The sequence below is a fragment of the Mastigoproctus giganteus genome, chromosome 4 (assembly GCF_048544385.1).
Source record: "Mastigoproctus giganteus isolate SK-2022 chromosome 4, ASM4854438v1, whole genome shotgun sequence".
NCBI classification, from domain to species: Eukaryota; Metazoa; Arthropoda; class Arachnida; order Uropygi; family Thelyphonidae; genus Mastigoproctus; species Mastigoproctus giganteus.
Genome location: NC_143578.1, coordinates 113,802,599 through 113,820,655, shown reverse-complemented (window position 1 = coordinate 113,820,655; position 18,057 = coordinate 113,802,599). Strand labels below are relative to the sequence as shown.

The 18,057-nt window shown below is 36.1% G+C and overlaps 1 protein-coding gene across 1 annotated transcript in view; it reads left to right on the top strand.

The window, feature by feature from the left end:
- Nucleotides 1-2,850: 2,850 nt before the first annotated feature.
- LOC150087001 (degenerin del-1-like) overlaps nucleotides 2,851-18,057 on the top strand; it is a 54,770-nt gene continuing 39,563 nt past the window's right edge. Inside the window, exons 1-9 of the mRNA XM_090372893.1 lie at nucleotides 2,851-2,944; nucleotides 5,378-5,499; nucleotides 6,876-7,036; nucleotides 7,464-7,562; nucleotides 11,091-11,196; nucleotides 11,662-11,731; nucleotides 11,853-11,907; nucleotides 12,012-12,058; nucleotides 12,909-12,984. Coding sequence (XP_090229019.1) covers nucleotides 2,886-2,944; nucleotides 5,378-5,499; nucleotides 6,876-7,036; nucleotides 7,464-7,562; nucleotides 11,091-11,196; nucleotides 11,662-11,731; nucleotides 11,853-11,907; nucleotides 12,012-12,058; nucleotides 12,909-12,984 — 795 coding nt within the window. The 5' untranslated portion in view covers nucleotides 2,851-2,885. The remainder of the gene's footprint in view (nucleotides 2,945-5,377; nucleotides 5,500-6,875; nucleotides 7,037-7,463; nucleotides 7,563-11,090; nucleotides 11,197-11,661; nucleotides 11,732-11,852; nucleotides 11,908-12,011; nucleotides 12,059-12,908; nucleotides 12,985-18,057) is intronic.

Below are 18,057 nucleotides of genomic sequence, written 5' to 3'. Positions count from 1 at the left end.
AGAGTAGAAACAGGTGTATGTACACCAATGCTAGGAGTATAGTTAATAAATTTGATGAGGTGTCATCAGTGTGACGTGGTGTCACACAGATATAAGGTGTGACTTATATCTGTGTGACGTGGTGTCACACAGATATAAGGAATGCAGAATTGGAATTTGGTGAGTGCAATGTGTACAGGAAGGGAGGAGGGGTTATGCTGTTAGTTAAGAAACACATAAAATCTAAGGAAGTGAATCCAATTGATGTTGAGTCTGTTTGGTGTGACATAAGCACTGGGAAAGGAAAAAATGAGGGTAGGTGTGTGTTATAGGCCTAATGAATCTGATGAGTATAATGAGCAATTGTGCAGAGAAATACTGGGCCAGTAAATCAGTGTCTTATATTGGGGATTTTAACTTTCCAGATATTGACTCGAACTTGTGGATGACATGTTTTCTACACCAATATGTTCCACAGGCAACTAGAGTGAGTAATACTCTTGATCTGATTATCAGCAGTGATTATTCATGCATTAAGAATTTGCAGATGAAGGAACCACTGGGTGATCACAATGTACTGATGTGAGAATTACTTAAAGATGTAACTACCATCAAGGCTACAGGGAAGGGCTTTTGCTTTCGTAAAGGTGACTACAGTGGTCTCAGACAGTGGGATCAACTGATGATGTTACCAACGTTGAATTCTAAAAGCCTTTAGGGATTAATTGTGGAGGCTACTAGGCTTTTCATTCTAACTAAGAAATAGTGTTCAAGGATTAGGCCTAAGTGGATGTCAGATGAATTAATGAGGCTCGTGGCAGAGAAGAAAAATGTATGGGATGCATATAAAGTATCAGGTGACACAGAAGCCTATGGCAGGTATAAATTAGTCTGTAATCAAGTCACAAAGGAGATTACGAGAAATCTTTGGCAAAGGATGTAAAGAGTTCTTTACTTAATGTAAACTCTAGAAGGAAAGGGATGAATCAGATTGGACCACTTAACATAGATGGGTTGACTATTGATGATCATGCTCAGGTAGCTGACAAACTGAATGAGTATTTTGTATCTACATTCACACATGAGGAGAATGCCTGTCAGAAGTTTATCAAACGCTAACAGGAAGCTAAGTGATTTTGTAATAACTGAGAGCAAAGTGGAGGAGAAATTGTTGAAGTTAAACATAAGAAAGGCACCCGGGGTGGACGGGTTATATTAAACGAGGCAGCAAACCCTTAGTCATAATTATGAGAGCTTCCTTGGACTGGAGGTGTGTAAATGTATCACAAATTCACAAACGGGGTTCGAAAGATGACACAAGTAACTACAGATCTGTTAGTTTAACTTGTGTTCCGAGGAAAATAATGGAATCACTGGTTAAAGAAGCATTGCAGGATCATCTAGACAAGACTGCAGTAATAGTTAAGACACAGCATGGGTTTGTTAAAGGGAGGTCTTGTCTGACCAGTTTGATTGGATGCTATAATGTGGTCACAAAGGAACTGAATGCCAAAACTAATTTTGATATCATATACTTGGATTTCAGGAAAGCTTTTGATACTGTTGCACATGGAAGACTACTGTACAAATTGGAGAGATATGGCATTAAGGGTAAGTTGCTACAATGGATAAAGGGATGGTTGAGTGGGAGACGACAGAGAGTGGTAATCAATGGACACTGCTCTTCGTGGAGTTCCCCAAGGTTCGGCCTATTGTTATTTTGTATATTTATCAATGATATTGATGAAGATATATCATTGATAAATATACAAATGTCCAAGTTTGCAGGGTTATTAATGACAGTACGCTACTCCAACTGGATCTAGATAAGTTGGGCAAATGGGCTGAGAAGTGGCAACTGAAGTTTAACATTGGCAAATGCACAGTACAGCATACGGGTAGCAATAACCGAAGAGAAACGTACCAACTGTGTGGTACTACATCAGGGAAGTGAAAAGGACTTAGGGGTAATTGTGCAGACGGGCTGCCAGGGAGTCTTGTCAATGATATAGAGGAATTTTGCTAGCAGGGACAGGGAAGTGATTATTCCCGTGTATAAGGCAATGGTCAGGCCTCACCTAGAGTACTGTGTACAGTTCTGGAGGCCTCTTTTTAGGAAGGATGTAGAGTTGCTTGAACGAGTACAAAGAAGGGGTGCTCTTACCAAGAAAGGCTTAAGCAAATTGCAGCGCCTGCGAGGTGTGTAAGGCCTTAAATGGGTCGAGCAAGCTGAATGCTGATGGGATTCTTCTTGCTCAGATTGAGAACCTGAGGGGGCACAGATTCAAATTGTAGAATAAATGTGGGGAAATTTGCCTTTAGCCATCGGGTAATTGATTGGTGGAACAGACTTCCATCTTTTGTTGTGGAAGTTGATAGCCTAAATAAATTTAAGGCTGAGCTGGGCAGGCATTTGGAACGAATGGAGGTTTTTTTTTTTTAATGATGCTACATAAGCTTGCTTTCTTGCATCGTATGCCTCTTCTAATGCTAAAAGGAGCAGTCAGGAACAATCTGTCTTAAACGTGACCTTACATTTAAGTAATTCGAATTTCAATTTCTTAGATTTATATATAGTAAATTCCACGCCAAATCATGTGTTGGTAAGTCTGATCTGTATATAGCATTGTTATCAAAGGTTTAAAATTATTTAAATAAAATAAATTCTTTTTAATGACCATGGATTACCTTTGTAAATTCATCGAGTAGCTAGATGTCAAATTGAAAAAAACATAAATCAATAACTCTTCAATTGAAGAGTTATTGATTTATGTTTTTTCAATTGTTCTGGATTAGAAATACAAGTATTTTAAGCATTTTCTATTGAAAATTCTAATTTTTTCTAGGAATCTTACTGGACGATAAATCGTAGTGATCGCATACGTTTAGGCCATCAGAAAGAAGACATGATCCTAAACTGCGAACTGAAAGGTAGGATGGAGCTGAACGCACAGGAGTGCTTTAGGTAAGATCTGTAATCTTTGATAACAGTGATGATTCAGTTAAAATAGTTTCCAATTTATAATTAATTAGATTACGTTTGTTTAATTATACAATATCCAGCTGTAGTAAACATAGAACCAAAGGTGACATGCATAATTGTTAATTAATCATTCCATTGACAATTATACAGCATTTTATCATTTTAATGAATTACTACATGTTTTCTTCCTTCCTCTCAAATATTTGTTTGCTGTCCATAAGTACTAACGATGATTGAGGTAAACTTAATTGATCTTAAGCCAAAGATTTCAACATTAGAAATCTTTGCTGTAAAATTTTTTCAGATGTTTAATTACTGAAATGAAATGAAAATACATTCTTCTCAATGACCACGAATTTTAACTATAATTAAATTGCTCCTAGTTTTCGAATTATCTTTGTAACTTCATCGTATAAAAAAATGTCCATCAACAACGATGGCAGACTTCAAATTCTGAGCGCTCATTTAAGTCTCTGTAAACAAGCTAACTAAACTACAGGAGTGGTTGCCATATTAACAGAGAGGTATTGGAATAATGAGAGCACTTTCAAAATTGCTTTTAAGATATTAAAGTTGTAAGTCATACAGAGATATTTAAAGGATGGATGTTAGAAACTTGACAACATGAATGATCGTTAACTATTTTAACTAGCATCCTCTTTGTAACAGTGTAAGAATTAGGCCTGGTTCTGAAATCCTACTTCTGGTTTGCCATGGGAACCGGAAGAAGTATTTCAGCTAATACTTAACAGTTGGCTCTCAGATCAACAAGCCAGAATGCCTTTTCGTCTCATCATTTTGTTCTTCATAACAGCAGGGATGTAAATTTGCTGGTGCAGTTTGAGGTCACGGTTTTCTTTTACCACTGTACCAACCATTCTAATTAGGATTTTCGGCGGTGGTTTTATGGACCAGACTTATAAAACGCCAGTTTTAGTTTAAAAGCACAGGGGATGTTCATGTGGCGGACCCCAGGGTTCCCCGCCCCCATTAACTATAAAGTAGAAAGGCATCTTTTGAAAGAACAAATATCTAATTTTGATGAAGATAATGTGCATACATTGGTGCAAGGAGTTGACAACTTTCAGGCCTTACAGGTGTTCGCAAATACTGTGTTTTCCAGAAGATGTATAATAAGAAACTTTTCAGACATTGAACTGGCCGTATACAACCAGAATCTTCAATGATTGCATCTGGGCTTGGGAACTTCAGACCTGGAAGCCTTTGGTCGGGTCTGGGGTTCTTCGGCATGTACCACTCTAGTGGTTGTTTTTTTTTTTTTTTTTTTTTGTTCAGTTCTTGGGTTTGGGCGGCCCAAGTCTGGACAGCTGGCACTCAACAGTATTGCACTTTCTCTGTTGAGTGTTGAATTGCGCTTTGGCGCTCCAGCTTTTAATATAGTAGCAGGTCCGGCTCCTCGTGCCGGGGACGGGCATCAGATTGTAGTTGAAAAGTCCAGCTGCTTTCTGATGGCAAAGTGACCTGACATAAACAACATACTACACTCACAAACATATCTCTCGTATATATACTTTCATTCTTTCCTATACGAAAATCTATTTATTATGCACTAGGTTTAGTATATGAACTTAATGTAATTTTCTCCCTCCCTTTTGTTTTCAAAATTAGGTTTTACTCTTCTTATTTCTTAGCTATCTTTTTATTTTTCAGGTCCAATCTACAGATTTTCTGTTGTAAAACTATTTAGGTGGAGATGGGCTTTGCCTGGGAACCACCCTGACACAGTATATATACACACACACACGCCCCCATTAACCAGTTAAAAACTACACGAATAACTTTAGATTTAAGTTTCTTGGACATTTTTTTTTTGGTAGTTGTTGGCGCATCGGCTTCTGTGGCCATATTGCACCTCCCAAGGTTTTTGCAGTACTTTGATCCAAGCCCGAGGCGGGAATCGAACCCGCGACCTTTGGGTTGCCGGGCAGGTACTTTACCCACTCGGCTCTTTCTTGGACATATTTCTGAGATGTAGACAGCCTTAATTACTACGCATTATGACGTTTGCCCATCGCCAGAGATAAGCTGCATTTGTGAACAAAGTTCATAACTGTGGACATAAAATAATAAGCAATAAATACAGCTACTAATTGCCTTCTCCATTATTTGCTCTGATAATCATTCTCTCCCGCTGCCACCACGTATTTTTGGCAAATAAGTGATTCTCCCTCCCAAACCACCCCTAAAGTACACAAGAAGCAAAAACCTTTCCCACAAAATTTCGCTAATAACTGCTTTTGGTAAATAAGGCGGCGGCTCCGCCGTCGGCGAATTCTCCTCCGACCCACATAAAGTCTGCAGCGCTGGTAAATATTTGCCTAACTTCAAATGTCTGGCTCATTTCTTCTAAAGGGACATACGACTCGACTGAAACGCCCTCTTTTATTTACTTAGGGAGTTCCATTTACATCACTTGCCGGATCACGGAAACTGTTATACTTTCAATGCTTATTGGAACTCACCCCAACGCAAAGTGTACTATGCCTTCGAGTCTGATATGTGGAACAAGCAATCAGGTAAGGTTACGCTATAAATTCATCGATACTATTTAAAAAGATACTGAAAAATGAATGTGTTTTATACAGTATTCGAAGTTCATTAAAAATTTATATGAGAGCTGATAAAACACAAATTTATTGCCAACTCTAGAAGCCCACAAAACAAAAAATTGATTTGTATTATATAATGGTATTGTCATACGTTGACACTTGTATAAGCCACCAAAATCAATACGCCACTGCAACTCGGTAAAATTTCTTACCATCAACCGACGAGGAGAATCAAATTCCAGCCTTTTCCACACGATGTGGGAGGGCAGTGATGATCTTTGCAAGGTCAGATCTAATGGAGTTACTGTCGTCATCCTGGGACCTGTTTCAATTGTACCAAAAATATACGGCTTTTATTACCTTTTAAGGAGCTACCAACGCTACCCCAAAATGCGACGTGATGGCTCAGATCACAAGTTAGAGGAATCATCCGATTAATGGAAACTCTTATCTAGTAGGATTACGCAAGGTAGTGTTGGGTTCACTTCTTTATGTCATTTATTTTAAGAATGGTGCTATGAGTTTCCCATGTCTTTTATTCCATATATACATTTGATCTAAAACTTTACGCTGCAGTTCCAAATAACCATATTCAATCGAATATTAATGATACTGCCAAGTTTATTCCATCAATTGCTTAGCAGTTACCTTTTTCCAATGCCATTTTATGAACCTCGATGGAAATAACCATAATTGCACATAAATGACATGTGGATTGCCAATAGTGTTTCCTCTACATAATTTTGAGCAGGATCCCCTGCTGCTGTAAGCGATACAGAAGTCAATACCAAGGATATTTCAGTCAATCGTTGGTTTTCAAATAAAAAGATTCAATAAATCGCTTATTATTATACTGTTTGTGTCCTCATCTTTGCAATGAATGCTCAGAGGCGTTACGAATCCATAGAGCTCGTGGTACTGACTTCTCTGTGCCTCCTGTTTTTTCTTTATAAAAAATATCGGTCCCGGCCCAAAGAAGCTGACCGCCTTCTCCCCTTTGACATCGCTAAGTTATTTCAGTTGGTTCACGGGACTGTTATGAAATTCAACCTAAAAGTTACTCGTGGTGGTGCCAAAGGTTCTTAAACTATCGCTATTAATTTTAAATGTAATTTCGAGAAATTTAAGAATTTCTTCTGCCAAGTGGTCGTCCTGGAGTATAAACAGAAAATTTATTTATTATTTATGAACACCAGAAACGAAATTCAATCAACTATTGAACAAGCCAACAAAAAATGCAACATTTTATTTATTTATTCTTGGGGGGGGGGGGGTTTAAAGAGAATAAATTGGATTAACGATGTTGTTATTATAATACATTTTCAACTATTTCTTTCTTTCAGAACTGCTTCTTGATTTGAACGTGGAAGTCGACGAATATCTGGACGAACAACGTACTCCAGCTATCTTGGTCTCTTTCCACAACTCCGATACTTATCCTGATCCCTCATCGGACTCTGTGAAAGCTCGAGCTGGACATTACTACACGATCGGTTTGAAAAAGGTATCGTTTTCCATAATGTGCTAGTTAGAGCTAATGCATGTATACTTAGTGTGTTAACGTTAGCGGTGATTAATGCTTTGTCTTTGGTTGGAGGTCATGCTCTGCTGCTAATCGCCTTTTGCCGACAGTGCTACCAAGTTTCCAGTGCATCATTAAACGCGTGTGTCTACAGCAACAAGCTTCGCGAATTGCAGAAGTGGAAATGACACCGTGCAAGTCGTTACTGTATGTGAATTGGAGATAATGCAATCTCCTCTAACGTTGCGCACAGAAAACTTTACAAACTCCCAGTGTGCACAAATGTCTGGTTTATAGCAAAATTCAGCAGCAATAGTTTGAAAATATATCTTCGAGTTTTGTTTATTGCGCATTATCTTAAACACTTGGAAATAATTTCCTTCTGTATTTTTTCCCCCTTTTTGTTTAGACAACTACCAGACTACTGCCTCTTCCCTATCAGACTAATTGTACGGATTACACTTCCCTCAAGTGGTCAAGTCGTTTTAAAGGCACTCTAACACCCAAGGTAAATACAAATATCGTTTCTAAATTAGAATTTAATTATTCGGGAGTTACCGCCTCATTAAATTTATAGTTAATAAAGATTATTGTTTAAAAAATCGCATTATTCGTGTTCTGATATAGTAGTAGTGGTGGCATGTGATGCAAGAAAGCAAATGTATGAGCTTATGCAACATCAGCCAAAAAAAAAAAAATCACACCATTCCCTCCTTAAATTTATTCACCCTATCAACTTCCACAACGACAGATGGAAGTTTGTTCCAGCAATTAACCACCCGCTGGCTAAAGGCAAATTTCTGCACATCTATTCTACATCTGTCTTTTCTTAATTTGAATTTATGCCCCCTTAGGTTCGTAATCTGAACAAGTGGAAGGATCCCATCAGAATTCAGCGTGCTGAACCCATTCAAGGCCTTATACACCTCAATCAGATCACCGCGCAGGTGCCTAGTCTCCAGCCACTGCAATTTGCAGAACTTAAGCCTCTTTCTTGGTAAGAGGATCCCTTCATTCCCCTCACCAATCTTGTTGCCCTTCTCTGTACACACTCAAGCAAATCTACATCCTTCCTAAAATGAGCCCTCCAGACCTGTACTGACCATTGCCTTATACAGAGGGACAATCACCTCCTTCTCCCTGCTAGCAAAATTCCTATATATCATTGACAAAACCCCGCCTCCTTTAATATAACTGGATAGATCCCATCCACCCCAGGTGCTTTTCTTACGTTTAACTTCAACAATTTCTCTTCCACTTTGCTCTCAGTTATTACAAAATCATTAATTATCCTGCTACAATTTGATAACCTTAATAATTCCTCACGTGTGAATGTAGATGCAAAATACTCATTCAGTTTGTTTGCTATCTGAGCAGGATCATCAACAGTCGAACCAATCAGATTCATCCCCTTCCTTTTAGAGTTTATATAAGTAAAGAAATAAATCCTTGCTGTTTTTCTTAGCATCTTTTGCCAACGATTTCTCGTAATCTGCCTTCGCCTGCCGAACCTCCTTTGTGACCTGATTACAGAATAACTTATATCTGCCATAGGCTTCTGAGTCGCTTGATAATTTATATGCATTTTTCTTTTCTGTTACGAGTCTCATTAGTTCATTGGACAACCATTTAGGCCTAAACCTTGAACAATATTTCTTAATAGGTATGAAACTTTTAGTAGCTTCCACGATTAAGTCCTTGAATGCTTCCCACTTAGAATTTACTGTTGGTAACATCGTCAGTTGATCCCACTGTACAGAATTTAAAAACTGTCGGAGACCACTGTAGTTACCTTTACGGAAGCAAAGACCCTTGATGGTAATTATATCTTTAAGTAAATCCCACGTCAGTACACTGTGATCACTGCCACCTAGTGGTTCTTTTATCTGCAAATTCCTAATACATGAATGATCACTGCTGATAACCAGATCATCAAGAGTATTACTTTCTCTGGTTGCCTCTCGAACATGCTGCTGCAGAAAACAATCATCCAATAAATCCACAAAAGTGTGAGTGCCCAACCCACAAGTTCCAGTCAATATCTGGGAAGTTAAAATCCCCCATTATAAGACATTCCGATTTACTAGTCCACTCTATTTCTCTGTACAATTGTTCATTGTACTCATTCAAGTCATTAGGCCTATAACACACTCCTACTCTTATTTTGCTTTCGCAGTGCTTATGTCACACCAAACTGACTCAACAGTGCACTGTTCATCTATATCAACTGGATGCACTTCTTTTGATTTTATGTTTTTCTTTATTAACAGCATGACACCTCCTCCCTTCCTATCCTTTCTGTACACATTGTACTCCCCAAATTCCAGTTCGGCATTCCTTATATCAGTGTGACACCATGTCTCTGATATCCCAACAATATCCGCCTTTGATGTCTTGACCAACACTTCAAATTCATCAAATTTATTTACTATACTTCTAGCATTGGTATACATGCACCTATTCTTATTCTTAGTTACCCTAACACATCCCATATACCCACCTGTTTCACGATGACTGCCATCCGTCCCTGAAACCCCCAACACCCCTCGCTCCAGGTCGCTACTTATTCTAATAGAAGTTGTGCAAGAATCACCTTCACCTCTGCCTACGGCTACTGTTAAACTATTAGTCCTTGTATCCCCCCAAGCTATCAGTTTTCCGACCCACCCAACACTGCCTCAATAGCATCAGCAAATATTCTTGCACCCTCTCCTGTTAACAAGTACAGTCCAGGCTGAAAAAAATTCTACCCCTTGAGCCTTGCACAATCTTTCCAGGGCCGAATTGATCGACAAGGCTCTCATCATATACTCCCTCCTATCGTGTCTGGGAAGAATTGCAGACACTTTCAAATTCAACCCTAATTCACGGCTTTTTTTCATCAGTGACCTGTACTTGTTAAGTAATTCTGCCGGTCTCCTACTCTTAATATCATTAGTGCCAACGTGTACAACTATATCACCTTTTGTGCCCCTAAAAGATGATGTCTGCTCTACAACGTCATCAACCTTTGCCCCTGGCCCTGTTCCACCTATCCTTTTTACAAAGGATGTTTCCCTGACAATAGAGTCACCAACAACTAGTTCCTGTGGGACCAGCGCATTCTGCCTTGGGGGTTGCCGCTGTGTTGCGTGATGACCAAGTGCAAGCTCTGGCGTTGATGTGGGCCCCTTAATTTAGATCTTTTGAGGGCATCCACCCTATCCTTCAAACTTTCATATAGGCCCATAACAACGCTGAGTTGTCGCCTGATTTCCTTACATCGCGCACACACAAAGACATCCCCCGTTCCAGAGAGTTCGGCAAACATTTCACAAGCTGCACATTTTTTTTAGGCTGTGATGCGTTGGAGAATCGCTCACCTCAGTTCTCCCCCGAGTTACAGCACTCCTGCCACTTTGCGCCCGTTGCCTTGATAAAAATTTAAATTAATTAAATGTCAATACTACTCTATCTAATAGAAACAGTGAAGCGTATTACTGTTTCTATAATTATACGTTAGAGCTACCTTAATTAAAAATTTGAATTCCCTATCACTATATTCGAACGAAATAACGGTTTTATAAAATATTACGTATATAAATTAAAATAAAAATAACCAGCGTAATTTTAACTATAAGACTCCGTATTAAGTACAATATAAAATAACAATTATGTAAATAAAAAGCAAACACTTATCGTTTTTTTCGGAGCCTGTAACTCGCAGCTGTATTTTCTAAAGAGAGTCAGCGCCCTCTGACTCTAATATTCTAAATGAAAATTTGGTTCGTTGGATTGTGAATAAATTTACTTTTTTTGTTAGGTGTTTTACATTTATTATACATGTATAAAATAGTACGATTAGTGTCGAGTGATGTAACTTAACACTTTTGTTTCAGTTAAAAAAACCACCCTGATATCTGTAAATTAGATTGACTGGTTTTAAAACAATATACAGCGCATGAATTATATGTATTGTGCCTTTCTAATATCTGAAAGTTTGCAATAAATGGGTCTAAGTAAACGCTAAATGTTTCGTCTTTTTCTCATCTTTTAGAGATGTACTCAAGAGTGTTCTCGATCCCATCAACTCGAGAAGTGCGAATGCATCTCAGCTAATTTAACTCTCGTGTATGAAGAATCTCCTTGCGAAGGATCTAAAGGTAAGTGATTATCGTTCCCTGGATGAAAAGCATTATACATATCCGTTTCATCTGTGGAAATGGAGCTGGAAGAAGATGTCATCTTACTATTGTCCAACACTTCCACTTAAAGAACAATGGTAAACGTGGCTCCAATATATTCACCTATGCCGAGTGAACAGAAACTGGTCCATATATGTATCACTGCGTTTTGACAGTATTTGGGAGAGGAGACCTCATTATCTTCAAATCTCACCCACACAAGTACGGATGATGTTCTGTTTCCTAAGACAAAAGAAGTCGGCTAATAGGATACGTTATCAGTTGAAATATTAAAAACAGTTCCTTTGCTGTTTCATTCAGGCAAGATTTTCAGTTTTAAAAATCGAATGTATAACTGCATGCAGAATGGCTGATCATTCTATTACATACGAAATTTAAAACTTACTGCAAATAAAGTAGCATGATAATTGTTTATAATTACAGAATTTTGCGCTGACAGTATTGAAGAAGCCACAATGAACTACTGCCGAACTTTATGTCGAGTGCCATGCATGTAAGTTAAGTCCTCAAATGTGAAACATTCTTATTGTGAGTTACGCGAAAAATAAAATAACCGTATTTCGAGTCCGGCAATTACAGAAAGTCCATAAACTAAACATGGTTTCTGTTTTCAGGATAAAGTCATTTGAGGCATCAATGGATTCATCTCAGTGGCCTAAAAGAAATAAGGTTTGTATTGTAAGTTACTTTCGGAGTTGCGAATGAAAATTAACTTCTGGCATTTTCTTGATAGATACTTCGAAACTTATGCTAACTTTTATTCGTACTTTCAGATGTCACTCCTTGGCGACTGGTTGAAGAAGAATATTTCTGAAGCAAGGTAAGTTTTCGATAAGATACATATTTTCTTTCTCCGCATCAAAAACCATGGTTTGATTTTCACTGGCAAATACTATTCTTAGTTCAGCCTAAGAACATATTCATGTGAAGCGGATTAAATTTAAACTCGATAATAACAGATATATCATTGGTTCTCCATCACAGAAGAAATCATTTTGGTGGAGGGTGGCAAGAATACCGTACCCATTTCTCTTTACAGAGAAGGCTTTAAGATAATTCTATATTGATTAAAGCCGAAAAATGTAATCTTGTTGAACTTCAGGATTGCACAGAATAATTCTGAATAAGCAGTTTATTATCTATTGTATAAACACTAAAGGAGTAGGCACTTCAGTTTATAGGGCAATATGTGATAAAACTTCACAATTCTCCATCTTTTTTTTTTAAATACATCCCATGTTGTTCAACAGTGGTAGTCAGGTAGCACTAATTTTATGACTCTCAACGTCTTGGTTGAGGTAAAAAGTAATATTTATAACGCAACAAGCGAAAACTGTTTCCTTTTATCTTTATGCATTACATTAACATCAGAGTTCCATTTTGAGACGAATGTGATATTATTATGATTTTTTTTCAGAATATATGTATTGAATAGTTTCTTACAACAATGTTCGCAGCCTTCTCGTTTCGAAAATATGACAACTCTGATTAAGAGCCGTTGCTAGGAGAACTATATTGTCCATCTGTACAAATTTTCATAAGCAGTGAAGGTACCTTTTGTAGGAAAGGGACTCAAGTTAATGTGACAAATACTATATAATCTTCCTTTATGTATAGTCCAGGATTTTAACATCTGCTAAACCTTTAACCGTTTCGTCATTTTCTTTCAGGAAACATTTAGTTCGCATGAAGATATACCTTCGTACGATGGAACATACCACTTATGAACATCAACCAAAATATGAAGTGAGTTTTATTTATTTTCGTGGCAATTTTTAATAGACAGTTTGTCTTCATACTTGATGCGCAGATTACCTGACTCTTCTCGAATTTATAATCCTCCATTGTTTCTAAACTTTTCTCCTAATTACAGTGATGATTTCGTTTGTTAGGTTAATATATAATGGACTAGTTCATTATTAGTGGATTAACTGCAAGACAACTTTCCCAATTGTTTACTCCACGTTCTCGTCTTTTAACAAAAACAGGAGTGGATCCGTCATTTCTGAAAAATGAACAGATGAGTCCAAATCACTGATATAGTAGATTGTACTCCTTTAACAGGTTATTAGTTTCTTGCAAGTAATCCTCTCAAAATACATTTTGGATGTGCAGTGGAGTATAAGACTGCCTTGTTTTCTGTTGTATATTACTATTCGTGACACAGGGGATTGTATCGCGAAAGGTGATATGCAAATATAAATTCAGCGGGTAGCTGGCAACATGAACAGTATTTTGTACATATTATTATTGTTGCAGTAAAGATTCTCTTTCTAAATAGGATACAGTTTATTTTGTGGTGGGATTTAAGTAAGGAATAGTTTTAACATGAATATAAGATACTATTGTATTATCTTTCTTTGCATAGCTAGTAGAGGTGTTCAGCCATCTTGGTGGATATCTAAGTTTATGGCTGGGATTCTCCGTTCTTGCCTTCTGCGAACTGCTCGAAATGATAGCTGTTGTTTTTGTGCAGTGTATTAATTACCGATCACAAATTAAAAGACATCGAGATGTACGCCCATATGATAATCCTCATTGATTGTATGCAGAATGTTAACTGATATCCAGGATTTTAGTGAATGATCTAATTTCGTCTGAGTCTATTCAGAATAATAGAAACCTAAATGCAACAAGTCGCTTGCTGATTCATCATAAGCATTCTGGATGGCAAATAATACCGAGAAGCCTGAAGAAAAGTTCTCACAATTTCAGTTAAGCTATTGCACCGTTCAACTTAAGAAAATTGATATATTTGATCTTTCCTAAAAATCACTGTAAATGTCAATTATGTTTTACAAGTCAGTTAATGAGTTTCTTATTACTGTACTCAATTTTAATAAAAGAATATTTTTGATAATTCTAGCTCCTTGTATTCATTTTAAGTATCTGTCAAATACCAAGACTCTTATTTCATAGCGTTTCACATAAAAGTACCTATGCCTTAATTATTCAACGTTACTGCGTGAAATTTGACAATAAATTCCTCCAAAGCGAAGATATTTTTTGATGAGAGTGCCAAGCTATATCTCTTTATATGGTAAGATGTACAACAGACAAGAATATATATATTCTGGCACATTGTAATAAGAAGGTCGCAGTTAACCTCTGAAGACAGAAATTATTTCAATACAGGCATAATTTAGAGCAGAAAATACTCAATCAACAATGTCATCTTTTGATAATCAAAACAATTTACATAATCCCTGTACAGCCTTCAACTTTTCAGAGATTGACAATTAGCTGTGCCAAAACAGATAAATTGAATTTCGTAGACGAGTTCAGACTGTGTTAAGTTATAAACTGCACAAGATTTTCGGATTAACACTTTTGCAACTGAACGAATGACAGTTATTTAAGCAGAATAGTAATCGATATGTATTTTCGCCAATATACTTATCAGTCAACAGCAGATGACTATAAAGTGGCTTGTACATGTATATACTAATTTCACACATTAAGAGCCATGACAATATTGTTGTATTTCTCAAAGTTTCTTGCTTTTGATCGATATCTATTTTCTAGAATGTGTTTATTGTAATAAATCATGATTTTATATTTCTTTAGATATCTCTTTCCATTAATATGTATTTTCTTGTTGTAGATGTCATCAGAATAAGTACAGTTGATATTTATTTCTTAAATAGCATGGACTATTCAAGATTCTTATCAGCAGATGACTAGAAAGTGCTTGTCCATGTATTTTCTAGAATTTGTAAAAGTGTTTATACAATACTAATTTCACGTGTCTTTCGATCGATATGTTATGTCCCGTGATATTAAAAAGTCTTTGACAAGATTCTTGTACTTCTCAATGTCAACAGCAGACAACTAAAAAGTGTCTTGTATTTCTTACTTATATTCCTTTGTTAATATCAAAAGATCTTTGACTTCTCAAATAGCAGGAACTGTTCGAGATTCTTATCAGTTATATGTCAACAGCTGATGACTATAAAGTGGCTTGTCCATGTATTTTCTAGAATATTTAAGAGTGTTTATACTTTTAAATATACAGCAGATGACTAGAAAGTGTCTTGTTTTTGTATTTCTTATAGTCCTTTGATTAGCTTAATTTTACATTTCTTTCGATCGATGTGTATTTGCATGTTGTAGATGTCATCAGAATACGTACAAGAAGCTGATCAGTTGATAGTTCTTTGTTCCTTAAAATCGAAAGCCAAATCTTTAACTTGCTGCTGTTCAAGATTCTTATCAGTTAATGTCAACAGCAGACAACTAAAGTGCCTTGTTTTCGTAGATTATGTCATCAGTATATGACTAGACTACAAAGTATTTTTTTTTTCTTATATTCCTTTGATTAGGTTTATTTTACATTTCTAGAATTTCTTCCAAAGCGAAGATATTTTTTGATGGGAGTGGCAAGCTAGATCTCTTTATATGGTAAGACGTACAACAGACAAGAATATATGTATTCTGGCACATTGTAATAAGAAGGTCGCAGTTAACCTCTGAAGACAGAAATAATTTCAATACATGCGTACATTTTAGACAAGCTCTTCTGTGTAATTAAATATCAGGTAATACTCAGTCAACCATGTCATCTTTTGATAATCACATGAAGAATCAAAACAATTTACATAATCCCAGTACAGCCGTCAACTTTCGCATACTTTTCAGAGATTGGCAATTAGAATTTAATTCCGTAGCAGAGTTCAGACTGCGTTAAGTTATAAACTGCACAAGATTTTCGGATTAACACTTTTGCAACTGAACGAATGACAGTTATTTAAGCAGAATAATAATCGATATGTATTTTGTCCCGTAATATTAAAAGCCATTAATGAAAGGTCTTTGACTCGTTACTGTTTTTGCCAATATACTTGTATTTCTCAAGATTCTTATCAGTCAACAGCAGATGACTATAAAGTGGTTTGTACATGTATTTTCTAGAATTTGTAAAAGTGTTTATACTAATTTCACACATTAAGAGCCTTGACAATATTGTTGCATTTTCTCATCATCAGCAGATGATGATTAGAAAGTGTCTTGCTTTTGATCGATATCTATTTTCTAGACTGTGTTTATTGTAAGATGTCATGATTTTATATTTCTTTCTTTGTTCCTTAATATCTAAAGATCTTTGACTTCTACTGTTTTCGACAATATTCTTGTATTTCTTATAGCCCTTTGACATCTCAAATAGCAAGAACTGTTCGAGATTCTTATCAGTTATATGTCAACAGCTGATGACTATAAAGTGGCTTGTCCATGTATTTTCTAGAATATTTAAGAGTGTTTATACTTTTAAATATTCTTAATTTCACATATTACCAACCATTAATGAAAGGTCTTTGACAGCATTGTTGTATTTCTCAAATAGCATTGATTCTTATCAGTTATATAGCAGATGACTAGAAAGTGTCTTGTTTTTGTATTTCTTATAGTCCTTTGATTAGCTTAATTTTACATTTCCTTCGATCGATATGTATTTGCTTGTTGTAGATGTCATCAGAATAAGTACAAGAAGCTGATAGGTCTTTGTTCCTTAAAATCGAAATCTTTAACTTGCTGCTGTTCAAGATTCTTATCAGTTAATGTCAACAGCAGGCAAGTAAAAAATGTCTTGTTTTTGTAGATTGTCATCAGTATATGACTAGACTACAAAGTATTTTATTTCTTATAATCATTTGATTAGATTTATTTTACATTTCTAGAATTTGTTTGTCCTAGATGTCATCAGAATAAATACAAGAATATGATCAGTTGATATTGCTTTGTTTCAAGTCAGTAATGAAAGATCTTTAACCTCTGTTTCGATAATATTCTTCTATTTCTGAAATAGTATGAACCTTTTAAGATTCATGGACAAGCCATTTTTCAGTCGTCTTCTACGACTGAAAAGTGGCTTGTCCATGTATTTCCAGAATCCGTTTGTACTAATTTCACATATTAAAAGATCTTTGACAAACAATATTCTTGTAGTCCTTTTATTATGAGGTTTTACATTGATATGTATTTTCTAGAAGTCATCAGAATAAGTACAAGAATCTGTTCAGTTGATATTTCTTTGTTCCTTAATATCAAAAGCCAGTAATGTAAGATCTTTAACAATATTCTTTTACTTATCAGTTATATGGCAACAGCATACAACTAGAAAGTGTCTTGTATTTCTTATAGTTCGTTGATTGTTAGCAGAAGATGACTAGAAAGTGTTTTTCTATTTCTTATAATTGATCACTGTTTCTTTTACAAAGTTCACATTTCTCAGTATGTTTTGTCCCTTAATGAAGGGTCTTTGACTTGCTACTCAGTATAGTATGATTTGGTCAAGATTCTTACCATACCCTATATGATTCCCAAGTGTCTCGTTTTTAATTACAGTAGTCCTTTGATTTGGTTCCTTTTTGATCAATATGTATTTTCTAGAATTTGTTTCCTATAGAGGTCATCTGAATACGTACAAGTGTTTATGCTACGTTGATATTTTATAGTATGTATGTTTTGTTCGTGAATGCAAGGTTATGCTCTTGTTGGTAGCCGCAACATTTAGCATGCATGACTGATGATGATGATTTTCTTGGTCCACTTGAGTATCTAATATTCAAGAATAGGCTGGGCAATGAATATTTTTTTTTTTTTTTGTATGGCATCTCTACCCCCAGACATTCTTGTAATATTATAAAAAAATCTTGGTCCTTGTAGATCAGTTTACTATAATTGCAACCAATATGACATCTATTTTGTTCTTTACGTTTTATTGTTGATGTAATTTCTTCTGCAATCCCAGGCTTTTACATACCGCTATTTTTGGATTGCCTTTTAGCATTCAAATTGCTTCTAAAATTATGACTACATCGT